The following is a 15,884-nucleotide window of genomic DNA, read 5'->3' as shown; positions in this document are numbered from 1 at the left end:
ATGGGAAACCTACAGATTAAGTATTTTTGGTGGCTGGGACAGACGCCCGCAGCGTGAAAAGACAGGGGGCTTGTCTGCGAGGACTGCGGGTTCCCGCACAGGTGTGTCACCTGAATGTCTAAGGGGAGAATTGATGGGCGAGGCAGCGGCCGACCTGTGATCCCCTGGCTCTTCGCCCAGTGCCTCAGGCCCCATGTGACTTGCTGGGGTTCTGTCTTTTGTCATGCGACCCCTTTGGCCATCAGGGTTCTGAGTAGGTGCTCAGCAATCAGCAATCCGAAGGTCAACCCTGTTACAACGGTACAGTGATCCATTCACTTCGACCAAGTAGGAGCGTGGTGCCACCTTCTGTACACAGGATCCGAGTCTCCAGAGGCCTGTCTGGTCCCCTGGTAGTGGCTTCATTCGCACCGTTTCACCCACTCCGAGCTCAGGTAAGTCTTTTGCTGATTTGTCGTAGATGAACGACAGGTCGTAGCTTCACCAGCACGTCTGTCAGAGATGTATGTGAGTGACACGCTCAGCAGGGCTACTGCATCAGGCACTCACACACGCTCCATGCATGAACAACACGCAGTGTGCAGCTTACAAACAGAGCATGGCTCCAGGAGAGTGCTGGCTACTGGCAGAGCTGCTTTTAAGCGCCGTGCCATGAGGCACTGTGCGATTTTTACTGCGGACTCCGCCTTCCCATTAGCTTTTGGGTGTCCTGGTGATGAAGTGACGTGCTCGAATTCCCATCCTGCAGCAAATTTTCGGAACTCAACTCCGGAGAATTGGGGTCCATTGTCTGAAATTACCCTATCTGGCTGGCCATAGCGGGCAAACTGAGCCTTGCAGCATTTGATCGTTGTCACTGCTGAGAGGTCGGGGAGGAGGTCGATCTCCCAAAAGTCTGAGTAATGATCGACTACCAGCAGAAAGTCTCTGCCACTGTGCTGGAAGAGATCTAGACTTACTATCTGCCAGGGGCGTATCGGTAGCTCGTGGGACATCATCGTCTCTCTCTGTTGCTCAATGGCATGTTCATTGCAGATTGTGCATTTACTGACATAGTCTTTGATTTCACTCTGCATTCCTGGCCAATACAGTGTGTCACGTGCTTGTCTGTAACAGGCCTCACCTCCTATGTGACTTGAGTGCATGCGTCCCAACATCTCAGGGCGCAGAGACCGGGGAATAACGACTCTCTGACTCTTGACTATTACTCCGTTTTGAACACTGAGCTCCTCTTTGACTGGCCAATATTCTCTGACGGCTAAAGCAGTTTCTTCCCTGCAGTCGGGCCAGCCCATCAGAATCACAGACCTCAATGCCTGGAGTTGCCCGTCCCTGTCTATGTGCTGTCTGATTTGTATAAGGCGCTGGTCCATAACATTGAGGTAGTCAGCCTGGTTGATGTGTTCAACATCCACTTGCTCTGTTTGTAAGCTGCACACTGCGTGTTGTTCATGCATGGAGCGTGTGTGAGTGCCTGATGCAGTAGCCCTGCTGAGCGTGTCACTCACATACATCTCTGGCCCTGGCTTATATACCACCTTGAGGTTGTAGTTTTGTAGGGCCAGTAGCATGCTCTGCAGTCGTTTTGGGGCATTCAGGAGAGGCTTGCTGAATATAGCAATAAGGGGCTTGTGATCTGTCTCTGCGGTAATATTGTCACGCCCGTACAGGTAGTGGTGGAAGCGTTGGCATGCAAACACAATGCTGAGGCACTCCTTCTCTATCTGGGCATAGTTCTGCTCTGTTGGGGTGAGTGCCCTAGAGGCGAATGCCACAGGCTGGCCCTCCTGCATGAGGCAACAGCCAAGTCCATACTGGCTTGAGTCACTCTGAATCGTGACAGGTTTTGACACATTGTAGTATCGCAGTACAGGTGTCTGGGTGACCAGTTGTTTTATTTCCCTCACCGCTGCGTCATGTTTTGGGAGCCAATGTCAGATGGTGTCCTTGTCCATGAGCCTCCTCAGTGGCTCACACAGTTCAGAGAGCCGCGGTAGGAATTTGGCCAGGTAGGTGACGAATCCAACGAAGCACTGCACTCCCTTCACGTCAGATGGGTGGGGCATTTCCAAGACAGCCTTTTTTCAGGATCCGCCTTCAATCCGGTGGAGGACAAGATGTGCCCATGAAAGCGGACCTCTGGCACTTTAAACTGAAGCTTTTTTATGCTTAGCCATAGCTTGACCTGTCTGCATCTGACCATCAGGGCCAGCAGCTTGGTGTCATTCTGCCTCCTCATCACTGTCCCCACAGCCCACTATGAGGATGTCATCTGCTATGGGTTCCACACCACTGAGTCCCATCAACAGCTCATGCTGTTTCCGCTGATACACCTCTGGAGCCACGGAGACACCGAACGGAAGCTTCAACCACCTCTTCCTGCCTCAGGGTGTCCAAAAGGTGGTCATGTAGCTGCTGGGCTTGTCGAGCTTGCACTGCAGGAAGGCATCTCTGGCATCCACGAGCGTGAAGACTCTGGCCTTTGGGAGCTTGTAAAGAACATCCTCCAACGTGGGCATAATGTAATGTGAACGTCGCAGAGCCCGGTTGAGGTGTTTAGGATCAATGCATATCCGTAGCTTGTCTGGTTTCTTGACGATAACCATATTACTTATCCAGTCTGTAGGCTCGGTGACAGATATGATGTGGCCATTTTTACATTTCAATAGCTCTTTAACAATTACTCCTAAAACATTCAAAACTGGTTCTAGCTAACCCGATGGCATAGACACACATCGCACACACATTTTTTTTTTTGCTTTACATCTCATTATTTTAAATTCTTTATTTGAATTTTTGAATTTCAATAGCTCCTTGGTCATGTGACCTACTGACTTCAAACAAGGTTCAGAATGTACATTCAGTGAGCCTACACATTGCACACCCTTTAGTTTGTCCATTTTCATCTCACACAATTTGACATGAATTTTCAATGTTTCTAATTTCAATAGCTCCTTGGTCATATGACCTACTGGACTCAAACAAGGTTCAGAATGTCCACTGACTTCTCTTGTATATTGCACACCCTTTAGTTTGTCCATTTTCATCTCACATGATTTGACATGAATTTTCAATGTTTCTAATTTCAATAGCTCTTTGGTCATGTGAACTACTGGACTCAAACAAGGTTCAAAATGTCCACTGACTACCCTTGTATATTGCACACCCTTTAGTTTGTCATTTTTCATCTCACACGGCTGAACATACATTTTTCTAACTTTATAATTTCAATATCCCTTTGGTTATTGTTCACCTACTAATAGGGAACGTGAGCTGGGTTTAGACCATCGTGAGACAGGTTAGTTTTACCCTACTGATTATGTGTTGTTGCAATAGTAATCCTGCTCAGTTCGAGAGGAACCGCAGGTTCAGACATTTGATGTATTTGATTGGCTGAGGAGTCAATGGTGCGAAGCTACCATATGTGGGATTATGACTGAACGCATATAAGTCAGAATCCCCCCTAAACGTAACGTTACCGTAGCGTCGCGGATCTTCGTTTTGCCCAGGATAGCCTGCTTCTTTTGGCAGGTGAGTAGAGCCATTCATGACAGAGTTGGGGTGCGGCCGGATGAGTTGCCACCCCTCTCCTGATGCGCACCGCATGTTTGTGGGGAACGTAGACAACCTGATTCTGGGTCAGGGTTTCGTACGTAGCAGAGCAGCTCACTCGCTGTGATCTATTGAAAGTCAGCACCTGATCCAAGCTTTAGTCGAGGACGAAGGCGTCTTCCTCCATCCTCCTTCTTTACTTATGGGTTACCAGGTGCACGCAGAAGGGCCATAGGCCAGACACAGAGTGTGAGAGAGCCCAGGCAGGCGGGTAGAAGGCATAAGACATTGACATTGGGCTCTGGATAGGTAGGGGTCTAGGTGGTGGTCGCACATCTGTCTGGGCCCGTCCTCTGGTGGGACTGTGAGTCAGGTTGGGACTCGCTGTGGAAGTCAGAAGGTCACCAGGTTCACGAGGAGACCTCCCCCAAGACAGGGGGCACTCAGTTCGAGCAGGGGCGGCCGGACTCGGACTGGGGGCAGCACTCAGGCTGTGGAAGTTGGGTTGGGGACTTAGTCTGTAAGCAGAAAGGTGCACAGAGCCTGTTTCGGGTTACCAGGTTTAGGTGCATGTGGTTGCTGACAGCGGGACTATAGACGTTTTAGTAATTCCAGGGAGAGGGGTGTGAGCTATACTCTAAGGCCAAGGGAGAGGGGTGTTGACCGGGTAGGGAGAGTAGGTGTGGAGGTCTGTAGTTCCAGGGAGTAAACTATACACTCTCAGACCCAGGGAGAGGGCAAGGAGTCCTAGAGGCCAGGAGTCAGAGGTCACCAGGTCAATGGGGGCCTGCCTGGAGCTCAGGAAGGCCCCAGGGAGAAGGCCCAAGTGAATAGGTGTGTGTGTGACACTGTCCTTCAAGGGGGCAGAGCAGGCAAATGCATGTAAAATCGTGTGAGATGAAAATGGACAAACTAAAGGGTGTGCAATGTGTAGGCCCACAGAGTGTACATTCTGAACCTTGTTTGAAGTCAGTAGGTCACATGACTAAGGAGCTATTGAATGTAAAAAAAAGTTTGTGCTTTGTTTACACTCCCTAACTAATACAAAATGCTATTCACATTTCCACGTTTATTAGTTTTGCAAAGCGAACTAATGTCCAAATCGTATTTGGAGTCTGGCTCAAGTGGTTTGAAAGCTATTGAGGTTTGAAAGCCGAATATCCGTTGAATATTCAACCTGAAACTGTCGTTACCTCGGTTACCTGATAAAGTTGTTAGTTCTAGTTATTGTTCTTCTTATGCAATGTCCAGGAAATGTCAAGTAAAGCATCTGCAGACCAGCGAGGAGGGGGAGGAGGAGGAGGAGGAGGAGGAGGAGGAGGAGGAAAGCCTATGGAACAAGAATTACTAGCTAGTTATATCAGATAGACATTTTATTGGCTTGCTAAATGAGCTGCTTTTTTGCTTGCTAAATAAGCTGCTTTTCCTGAAAATGTCTATCTGATAAAGCTACACTCTTAGCACCTTTTTTTCTATCTAGAACTTGAAAAGTTATTCAGCTGTCCCCATAGGATAACTTTTTGAAGAACCCTTGTTGGTTCCAGGTAGAACCCTTTTATTTCCAAATAGAACCATTTTGGGTTCCATAAAGAACCCTCTGTGGAAAGGGGGTTCTACATGGAACCAAAAAGGGTTATACTACAGGGACAGCTGAAGAACCCTTTTTTATAAGAGTGTATCTAGTTGTTCTAATGCAATGTCCATGTTACAGCCACAACATGATGATCATGTAGTCAAGCATATGAAGACGAGCGAGGAGGAGAAATGCCTGCTTTGGATAAACAAGGAAGAACAATAACAACTAGCTTTATCAGATAAACATGTTCAGGAAAAGCAGTGAGAGAGGAAACTGGTAGTAGTAACATTATTATTTGAATCCTCACATGCACGTCTATTGGTGTTATAATTAAGCAATAAGGCACCTCAGGGGTTTGTGGTATATGGACAATATACCACGGCTTAGGGCTGTTCTTCTGCACGACGCAACGTAGAATAGCCGTGGTATATTGACAATATACCACAAACCCCCGAGGTGCCTTCTTGCTATTAAAAACGGGTTGCCAATGTAATTACAACAGTAAACCAGTAATATTGACTCATACCCGTGATATACGGTCTGATATATACCATGGCTTGCAATCTGTCTGTTGTACCGATCATCAATATGAACAATACTGAATTTCGTTGAATTGTCAACGGGTCTAAATTCTTGTTAGGAAGATGTTGCTGTTCAGAATGACATGTTTATGACTGTTGATGTTCACATATGTTGAATGAGCATCACGGATGGGAGAGGAAAACAGCTTCTTTCTACCACACCTTCACAAAGTCATACATTGTTTGCTTCATGAACAATTGTTACATCTGAAATAAATACAGAATTATTTTTAGTTTATTCTGTTTCTAATGTTTTTTATGCTGGATGTGAGTAATTTAGCAGGTTTATAGTATAATGGATTGTTTTGAAATGTTTATTAAATATCCATTCAGTCAAAACTCACTTATTTTGTACTGTTACTTTTTACATGCTGAAACAGTCTCATTAGTTTTGAGCTAGAATATGATAGGGTAAATGTTGTTGATGAATGAAATTAGCACCGTTTTTAATAGTTTCTTGCTACTGTCTGTTGAGGAAGTGGGCAATATGGAATACATTGGAGGAGGAACGGAGAATTAATGAGAAATCAGAACTATGGACAATGTCAGGGAATAAGTAGATAAATGTACAACCTATCAATGACAAAAGAAACAGTGCAGAGGTAGCCTTAAGATAACATTAGGTATGCGCATGTTATGTACTAGACAGACTGCTAGCCAGCTATTTTCAAAACATTGGATTACCAACTTAAGCGGTGATGTCTCAGTTTGCACATTTTCAGATGGACGTATATACACTGAACAAAAATAAAAATGCAACATGTAAAGTGCTGGTCTCATGTTTCGTGAGCTGAAATAAAAGATCCCAGACATTTTCCATATGCACAAGAAGCTTATTTATCTAAAATGTTGTGCAACCTTGTCCTTCCCCCGCTGCCTCTGTAACAGTTTATAAATTCCTCTTTAGAAAACATATTAATTCAGCCTTTGTGGTTTGGTAAGTATAGTGACTACTATTGCTTTAATTTATTAAACAAATGGTGTTTTGGAAAAGTAGCAACTTTTTTTTTTTAAGACAAAGATGATTGTGGACTACAGGAAAAAGAGAACCGAGCACAGCCCCATTCTCATCGACGGGGGGTGAAGTGGAGCAGGATGAAGGCTTCAAGTACCTTGGTGTCCACATCACCAACAAACTAACATGGTCCAAGCACACCAAGACAGTCGTGAAGAAGGCACGACAAAACCTATTCCCCCTCATGAGATTGAAAAGATTTGGTATGGATCCTCAAAAGGTTCTACAGCTGCACCATCGAGAGCATGCTGACTGGTTGCATCACTACCTGGTATGGCAACTGCTCGGCCTCTGACCGCAACGCACTACAAAGGGCAGTGCGAACAGCCCAGTATATCACTGGGGCCAAGCTTCCTGCCATCTAGGACCTCTATACCAGGCGGTGTCAGAGGAAAGCCCTAAAAATTTTCAAAGACTCCAGCCACCCTAGTCATAGACTGTTCTCTCTGCTACCCACACGGCAAGCGGTACCGGAGCGCCAAGTCTAGGTCCAAGACAGCTTCTACCCCCAAGCCATAAGACTCCTGAACATCTAGTCAAATGGCTACCCAGACTATTTGCAGTGCCCCTCACACCCTCTTTACACCACTGCTACTCTCTGTTGTCATCTATGCATAGTCACTTTAATAACTCTACCTACATGTACATACTACCTCAACTAACCGGTGCCCCCGCACATTGACTCTGTATTGGTTCCCCCCTGTATATAGTCTCGCTATTGTTATTTTACTGCCGTTCTTTAATTTCTTGTTACTTTTCTCTTATTCTTATCTGTATTTCTTTGAAACTGCATTGTTAGTTAGGGGCTCGTAAGTAAGCATTTCTCTGTAAGGTCCACCTGTTGTATTCTGCGCGTGTGACTAATAAAATTAGATTTGGTGGATGGAAAGAGTCATTTTTTAAATATATATATACTTGATACTTAGCTTGATACTTCAAAGGAAAATTATGGATAGCTAATTGAAAATAAAAAATACCTTTCTGAATTATGAAGCCTTTTGGGGCTTTTTTTCAATACATAAATGCTTGAAAAAATCTCAAAATGTGACGTTAGCTACCAAATAAGTTGTTTCTGGCAAATTATCCAAAAACAACTACAAAAACGCCAGTCCTTGCCCAATAGGCTGAACAGGTGTAATGAACGCGTGTAAAAATGCCCATAACAAATCACCTGTCAACACACACTGGACAGGTTAATAAATCACGTGTACAAAATCAAGTGACACTTGAAACAAGCAAGTGAAAAATAATTGCAAGTGTTAAGACTTGTTCCGGGTAAAACGATTTGAAAATCTTGGACTTCCATACTAATACTTTGTCAAATAAGCTTTTAATTTGACATGTCAAATAACACAGTTTAATTGTAGAATGTGTTGGACCGAAACATCTGGGGTAGCTAGCTAGCACCAATACAACCAGCCTGAAAACAATGAACTGTAGAAGCTGCAGTCATGTTCATAATTCTTAGCAGTGTTTTAGGAATCCTTGTCAGTAAGTATTAGCTAGGTAGCCACTTGTTGTTCGCCTATTGAAATTGAACTTCAGTTCATGAAATTAAATAGCTAGCCAGCTACTAAAACGTGTTACCCAAAGCTAACGTTATAAGCAGTCAGCTACCTTCATGAGGCTAGACCGGACCAGGTTATGTGTTGTGAAGCTAGCCACAATAAAGATTAGGCACAATATTTTTTTGAATTTGCGGTTTGCCTTCCAAATAAAAGCACCTCTTTGAAAGTAATGCAGAAGGTTACAATTGGTGGAATCATGCCATATTTTGACTAGATAATGTGAAGCAATGAAATGGGGTATCAGTCTACTAGGTGAAACCCACAAAACACAACTGTGAAGAGTTTACGCAAACATTAGCGTTGTAGCTCATCGCCGGACTGTGACTGTGTGAAATCACCTTCCCAGTCAGCCTATTGTGTGCATTGACATTCATATTGCACTGTACATGCTTTACCTAAGGATTCGGGCTCAATGACATGGAGTATCAGTCTAGTCAATACCCAATATATTTTTTTCTCAACGTCCTTCTCAGAGTTATCAGACTCCAAAACATCCAGGTTGTATTGTTTTTCCTCTGGAATAGTGTTCAATACACATACGTTGACAATACATTTGGCTCAATTCACAGTTGTTTCAGAGTCCCACAATAAGAGTTATGACGCTAATGTTCTCTGGGTGTCACTGAGTAGTCTAATAACCCATGTCATTGATCCACAATCCATAGGTAAGGCTGTACAGTGAAATAAGCATTTATTTATTTTATTTTTTATTTCACCTTTATTTAACCAGGTAGGCTAGTTGAGAACAAGTTCTCATTTGCAACTGCGACCTGACCTGGCAGATAAATCGTAGCAGGCCACCAATGCAATTCTAAAGTCTAATACATACAGTGTGATTTCAACAGATTTTTGTCGAATTAACAAATTATTGTCTTTTGTTGATTTTATATAACATTCCATCCTCGTTTAGCATGATCTATTCAATTATGGCATAATTCTACTATTTGTATTCATTTGCATCGCTGTCAATTACATACTTTTATTTTGAAGGCAAAGTCCACTATTGTGGCTAATCCTTATTGTGGCTAGCTTCACATCGATGGGTCCGAACATTAATCAAATAAGAACTGTCTTATAAATTAGGGTTATTTTAGATGATGACAGGCAGGTTGTATTGGTGCTAGCTAGCTACCTCAGAAGTTGCGGTCCAACACAACATTCTACAATTAAACTGTGTTATTTGACGTGTCAAATTAAAAACTTATTTAACGTGTCAAATAGTGTTATTTTACGGGTATATTTTTTGACACGCAAAGACCTAAACGGTGTTCCGTAATGAAGCAGCCGGCACGTTTACAGTAGTTGCCTTGGTAACTAAACAAACAGACTTGCTGGTTCATCAAACAAAACCAATCAGTCCTAGATTGCTGTTATGAAAATGTAATTCAACAATGCCAATAATGTTTTCAACTCTAATTTTGCTTTCAAAAGCAGCTCAAACATAGAACATGTAAGAATCAACTATAGCCATTGAATTCTACCGTGCTGTGTTATAGCGAAATAGAATGCCCTTGAAGCCAATCAGAAACCAGTATTCAACAATGCCATGCTACACATTTTGTTTAAACATTTGGCCTTAAAGACACACCATAACTACATGATTCTATAATATATGAGGACAGACGTACATTACATATCTGTCTATATTGCACTTGTTTGAACATATCTTCACATAATACTTATTTCAGACATGTTCCATCAACCATTGAATATTAAATTGGCATTAATAATAATAATTTACAACCTTATGTTGTAAAATTGTAGTACATACATGCATACTATATTTAGTATTTTTAGTACTAGTGTATGTACTATTTTCAAAAATATATGTTGCTGTTACAAAGATAAGTGAGGCAAATATTATATTTATATATTTCTATCTAATATATTAATATTAAATAGAAATTCGGGGCAAAATATCACATGAAGCATATTCATATTTTTATTTTTTTTATAGCATAAATTCAGGTAGAGCTGTCACAAGTGGAAACATACAGTCACAGTCCCACAAGCACTGCTTGATTACAGTAATACACAATTAATGCACATAAGATATATTATAAAAGTGGACACTATAGTGAAATACAATTGAATAGAATCAATTAACGATTAATATAAAAGTGAGTCCTGATAAGGATCGCACAAGCTATACAAAGATTGGTTTAGACTGGTTTGGTTTTGGAGACAGTGAACTGAAGCAGGCCATCTGAGGGCAGGGTAGGCCTACTAGGGAAGAGAAACACCTTGGTCGGGCCAGAGGGATGGCTTGCTGTTGGAGGCTGATATTTGACGCTGTGTGCCAGGGTGTCGGGGGGTAGGAGCAGAGGTGAGTTGGGCGGCAGGGGGGAGAGCGTGGTTAAGCCCAGGGAGGAGGGTGACCCCGAGGTACAGCTCTCCAGGTGAGGCCCAGACACGGCCCAGCACAGGCAGCCAACGCCGTGGAGCAGCTTCAGAACGTCGCCCCTGAAGCGGACACCCACCAGGGCATAGAGGAGGGGGTTGAGACAGCAGCGGGTATATGCCAGGGTGCAAGTCACATACTCCCTCAGCAGTGTGGCAGCCCACTGATCGCAAGTCTGCTTGGCAGCCCCTGGCCCTGCCACCTTGAGGGAGAGCACCACGGTGTAGGGCAGCTGGAAGAGCAGGAAGACGGCCACCAGCACCACCATCAGCCTCAGGGTTCGCTGGCGCCGCCAGCCCCCCCGCCCCCGCCCCTCACACAGCACTCGGCCAATCAGCGAGTAGCAGGCTACCATGACAAGGAAGGGCAGGCAGAAGCCGGCAATCTGGGCGCAGCGGGTGGCCGTCTTGACCCGCCAGCTCTCTTCCACCCACACGTTCATGCCACAGTGTGCCTCCCCCTCCTGTTCTCTTTCCACCCCGGAGAAGAGGATCTCGGGCAGGCTAAGGAGCAGGGCAGTTAGCCAGACGCCCAACGAGGCCAGCTTGCCACCCGTCAGCATGCGGCTACGTAGCCTCAGCACCTCCTGGGTCCGAGCCACCACCATGTAGCGGTCTACACTAATGCAGGCCAACAGCAGCAGCCCGCTGTAGGTGTTGACAGCGTAGCTAGCATGCGTTGCCTTGCACAGGGCATTGCCGAAGGCCCAGTGGCCCAGGAGGGTGTCCCCAGCCTGGATGGGCAGGGTAAGGAGTAGGAGGAGGTCGGCTAGGGCCAGCTGGAAGAGGAAGATGTCAGTCATGGAGCGGAGACGCAGGCGGCGGTAGAGAACAAAGGTGGCGATGACCAGGGAGTTGCCGAGCAGGCCCAGGAGAAAAACCAGGAGGAAGACACAGGTCTGGAAGACCTTGATGGTCCGCTGTTGCTCGATGGCTTCGCAACGCTCAATCAGCTCGTAGCCTCTGGTGGAAGTGTCGTTGTAGTCAAAGTAGTCCCCTGTCACCAGGCTGTGATCGTAATCCATGCCAAAAAAGCTTGTGAGATCCATATCTGGGTAACATAATGACAAATCAGTCACAGCAGCACAGAGAGTTAGCCTATCCACAAGCTTCGTAGGCTATTGATTTTTGTAAGATAATGTCAAGTTGAGGCTTGTGAGAGATAGGATTTACACCTTGGTATTCAGGTATAACTTTCACACATTAAAAAAAAATAAGTTAGGATTCATCTTCAAATGGGTCATGCTGTGTAACCCATTTAAAGATGTGACAACTTATTCCAACTACAAGTCCTTTCGAGTACATATTTATTCTACATCTTACAAATGTGTGTTTACATAATCAAATGAAGCAAATAAACAAATTAGTCATTATGCACATATACCAATACAAATTTGTCCCAAAGGGTTGAGTGCTGTTTTCTATCCATACCGTTGACAACTTAGGTAAGTTGCCATTCTCACACACTTGTCCATAGGCCGCAGCGACACAACTCCATAGGGACACTGTATTGTGTACACAGCCCCACAAATATAGTGTAAATATTCCTATTTCAATAACCTAGAGCTGAAACATTGTCACGAACACCCTGATAATTTTGTGTGGTTTGAGTAAGCAGCCTTATATTTCAGTCATAAGAGAATAGGTTGCGTGCCACCAGCTGCAGTTCGTTGGTGAAAGGGAAACCGTGGGTTGACTAAATGTATAGAAATCAGTCACTGTCGCGTGCTACAAGCCTTTAAATTAGCTTTCTGCCACCTCCATGTTCCATGACACCTCTGCCACATGTACCTGATAACTGATAATTAGCTGTGTTTTAGTTGTAGATAATATTTCTTATTTATTGCATTCGTGACTTTAGCTTCTGGTGGAAACAGGTATAGTCGACTTCAAAGAAAGGTAAGAGGAAACTGAGAGAGCAAATTATGAATTAAGAATAATCAACTTTTTTTGTTGAAAAACTAAGGGCTGGTTTGTTGTTGTAGAATTGTTTTGTTTGTGAATTATTTTATGAGACATTGAGATGGACTCAAGAGGATAAGATTATCTATATCCTAACATTAAATCAATAAGCATGCATTCGCTCCACCTGATAGATACTTTACTTTTTTAAACTTACAATTAGGATGCTTACAAAGTGTGTTATTAAACAGACGAAGAAGATTTATTATTGCACCCTTGAACATTATGCTAGATGTTCACTGCTGTCAAATAAACTCTGAGTCAAGGGCCTAAGGGGCAAATCCTAACTTCCTCTTTGGTGAAACTCTCATGTACGGCAGTCCCACATTCACGTCAATGCATGGCTAAGGGAAAACTCGATTTAAGTGGAAGATTTTTCAGAATCTCCCCCAAGTGTGCATGATTGAACTTCAATTAAGAAATAGCCTACTTCAATTTAGCCTATGTATTACGCAATGCGTCGATATTATGTCCACCTATTTTGCAACAGATGCAACGTTATACTACACTACTAACTGTTATAATATCAATTTAGATAGTACAGATTAAAATTGTTGTGAAAAGTCAGACTTAAAAAGAAGAATTTAACTAATTCAATTATCAAATCAAATCAAATCAAATTCATTCTAACTTTAACAATTCATAGCTATTACGTTGGCAGCTGAGTGAATTTGGTACTAAAACAATAAACCCTCCGAAAAGTCTATGGATTAGTCAGACAATGAAGCGCACTGGAGAGTCAACCACACTACCTTCTTTCATAGTTGTGAAGGTGTGACCATAATCATCACTACTTTTGCATGCACTCGAATAGCAGCAAGATTCATCAACAAATATATTTACGATATTAATGATAATACTAATAATAAGTGCTTTTCAAAGTAAGAGTAATGTGATATTATTTTGTCACACAAATATCCCACGGAACACTTGGCACATTTATCTTATTACATCACGTAACTCTTTCCTAATATACTTACTCATTTCTGCAGAACGATACATGTATTTAAAGATTTCATTACCCATAAAGATAATCAACTATATTTGAACAATGTAATACCCATTTCTTAGTTTCCATTCATTTCAAAAACTTACTTCTGCTGTCAACAGTGACAGACATGTCCTGAAGCCCTCCTCTGTAGCAGTGACTTGTTTGGGAGATGTCAATCTCTGGGACACACACCTTTACCATATGTTTGTCTATAGCCTATCAAAGAAGTTGTTGTTGACCCCATGCCCCTCAAACTTTTCATGACACTGAAGACATGCACCACAGTGTCAACAAAAAGGATGTTTGTCGTTCAAATTTGTTTTTTGGGGGGGGTCAAAAGTTGCTTGGCAAAGGTTATTTCCTACAGTAGCAACCTATGTAAACGTTTCATACAGTCACATAATGTAATACGGAGATTCATCTTTATGATTTTACTATCTATTTTAGACATCATTTCACAAAATAGTACTATTGTGAACTCAATTCAGCAACTCTATCATGTTTATCATTTTTATATCCAGCAGAAATGTCAAAGATAAGCATGAAGAAAAAATTCATTAAAGCTAATTGGTTCCTTATAAGTGCCTGTAGAAATATGTGTTATAAGGTAAGGTAAGTGGCTCACAACAACATGTGTTTTTATTGTTTGTTGTATGGTGTTTAAGGTCATGTTTAGGTCATACTGGTTTAACTTGGTGCACTGTGGCTGAGGGTTTAGAGTGCATGGGAGGTTTAGGACATGGGTGTTACCTGGTAGTTGTGATCATGACAGTTCATAACCTTTCACTAATCTGCCTGACCCCTATAAACAGTGTTCCACTAAGGGAGCACCCTAAGGGCAAATCTTACACTGAACTATGCAAGTGATAAAATATACAGTAAGCAACTCTATGGACAGAAATTGGTTGAGTCAACATCGGGCCAGATTGACTAAATATTTGCCTGGTTTGCAGCCATTTTTTTAGTAAGGTATTAAACCCACAAATAAACTGTCTTGATTTATGCTTTACCTTAATTACCTTTATCTGAACTTTCATTTTATAACTTTGATCTGTCCCCAATGGTCAATTCCCTGTTGAAAAAAACATGCAGAACTTAGTTAATCAGTTTGTACTGTTTTTGTCACATTTTAACCCTGTTTTAACCACAAATCAACAACAGGGTTTCAAAGCTTGTTTTATTTCAAGATGAATTAAAGTTTTTTTTGACAGCTTAGTCAAATGTCAACAGCAGAAAATGTTATCTGATGTTTTTGCCCTATAAAATGGATAGAAGATGATTTGTGTACCTCCAAATTTCCCACGGGAGCTGTGCATCAAATTCACCACTGCACTGAAATACATAATTACCATGCCCGCTACTTTACTGCGGAGGCATAGAACAGCAAGCTAATGTTTCACTACTGCAGCTTGCCATTTGCTGATAGGGTTAGACACCAAAGTGTTGTGTTTCTGTCTCTTTTTTTTTTTTTTTTTGCAAATGGGAAATGTTTTTCAAGTTCACCGAAGTGTGAGATGTGGTTTCTCGTTAGGCTCTGGCCCCACTGATTTGTTTTCTCTACCTCCCTTGTTTTTTTTTCTGTACTCTGTGGTTGTCTAGTTGATGGGAACCAACGAACGACCTTCATTTGGTCTACAAGCTGTTTTGAATGCCAATCTTACCTACATCTATTGTTTACTCCAAATGTCAATGTCTCTGAATGACTTAAAGACATTAAAAACATTGTTGAGTATTTTGTTAATCAGTGCAATGTTGTTATGGTACCAAAACATGGTGCACGTCAGCAGTAAGGTTTCAAGATAGAGCACTTCCATTCAAAATCTAAATTTGTGATGCGTTTTGCATCATCATCACACTTTTTGGTTTGTACTGAAAGTGCTCTGTTTTGGAAACTTTACTGCTATGAATTTACTATTTATTTAGGGTCTCAGGAGTATTGCACCTGCATTCTTAAACTCTTGATGGGGAGATGGTCAAACTTACCCATTGGTCGCACTCAGACCTAGAATTTATTCCACCCCAATACACTATGTTCGATGTTAACTACCTCAATGTAGAGCAACATACCACATCAGTCGTCACACCCTTATGAGTTCTCCTATGCAGGAAGTAGACACAATGAAGCCACTTGCTATACACCCTTAACATTCCAGGCCCTCCTTTTCGAGAGGGGTTCCTAAACAATGTCTTTCAACGTTGGCTGCCACAACCTGCTCCTGAGTGCCAGAGTGCTGTTCTC

The 15,884-nt window shown here is 42.7% G+C and overlaps 1 protein-coding gene across 1 annotated transcript; it reads right to left on the bottom strand.

The window, feature by feature from the left end:
* Positions 1 to 10,215: 10,215 nt before the first annotated feature.
* ccr10 (C-C motif chemokine receptor 10) lies at positions 10,216 to 13,913 on the bottom strand. Its single transcript, XM_021567359.3, has 2 exons — positions 13,750 to 13,913; positions 10,216 to 11,743 (listed from the first exon to the last, which is right to left on the bottom strand). The coding sequence occupies exons 1-2, from the start codon at positions 13,844 to 13,846 to the stop codon at positions 10,455 to 10,457; spliced, it is 1,386 nt and encodes a 461-aa protein (XP_021423034.2). The 5' UTR covers positions 13,847 to 13,913; the 3' UTR covers positions 10,216 to 10,454.
* Between the last annotated feature and the right edge of the window lie 1,971 nt (positions 13,914 to 15,884).

This window comes from Oncorhynchus mykiss, chromosome 16, assembly GCF_057628025.1.
Source record: "Oncorhynchus mykiss isolate SJ-2025 chromosome 16, ASM5762802v1, whole genome shotgun sequence".
Classification (NCBI taxonomy): Eukaryota; Metazoa; Chordata; class Actinopteri; order Salmoniformes; family Salmonidae; genus Oncorhynchus; species Oncorhynchus mykiss.
Note: the sequence above shows the minus strand (reverse complement) of the source record. Positions and strands in the feature narration are given on the sequence as shown.

What these genes read in the sequence shown, in the direction of transcription:
- ccr10 (XM_021567359.3), bottom strand. Translation starts at nt 13,846, where the DNA reads ATGGTAAAGGTGTGTGTCCCAGAGATTGACATCTCCCAAACAAGTCAC. An exon ending in TGTCACTGTTGACAGCAGAA is followed by an intron (nt 11,744 to 13,749) that starts GTAAGTTTTTGA and finishes TATGTTACCCAG; the next exon opens with ATATGGATCTCACAAGCTTT.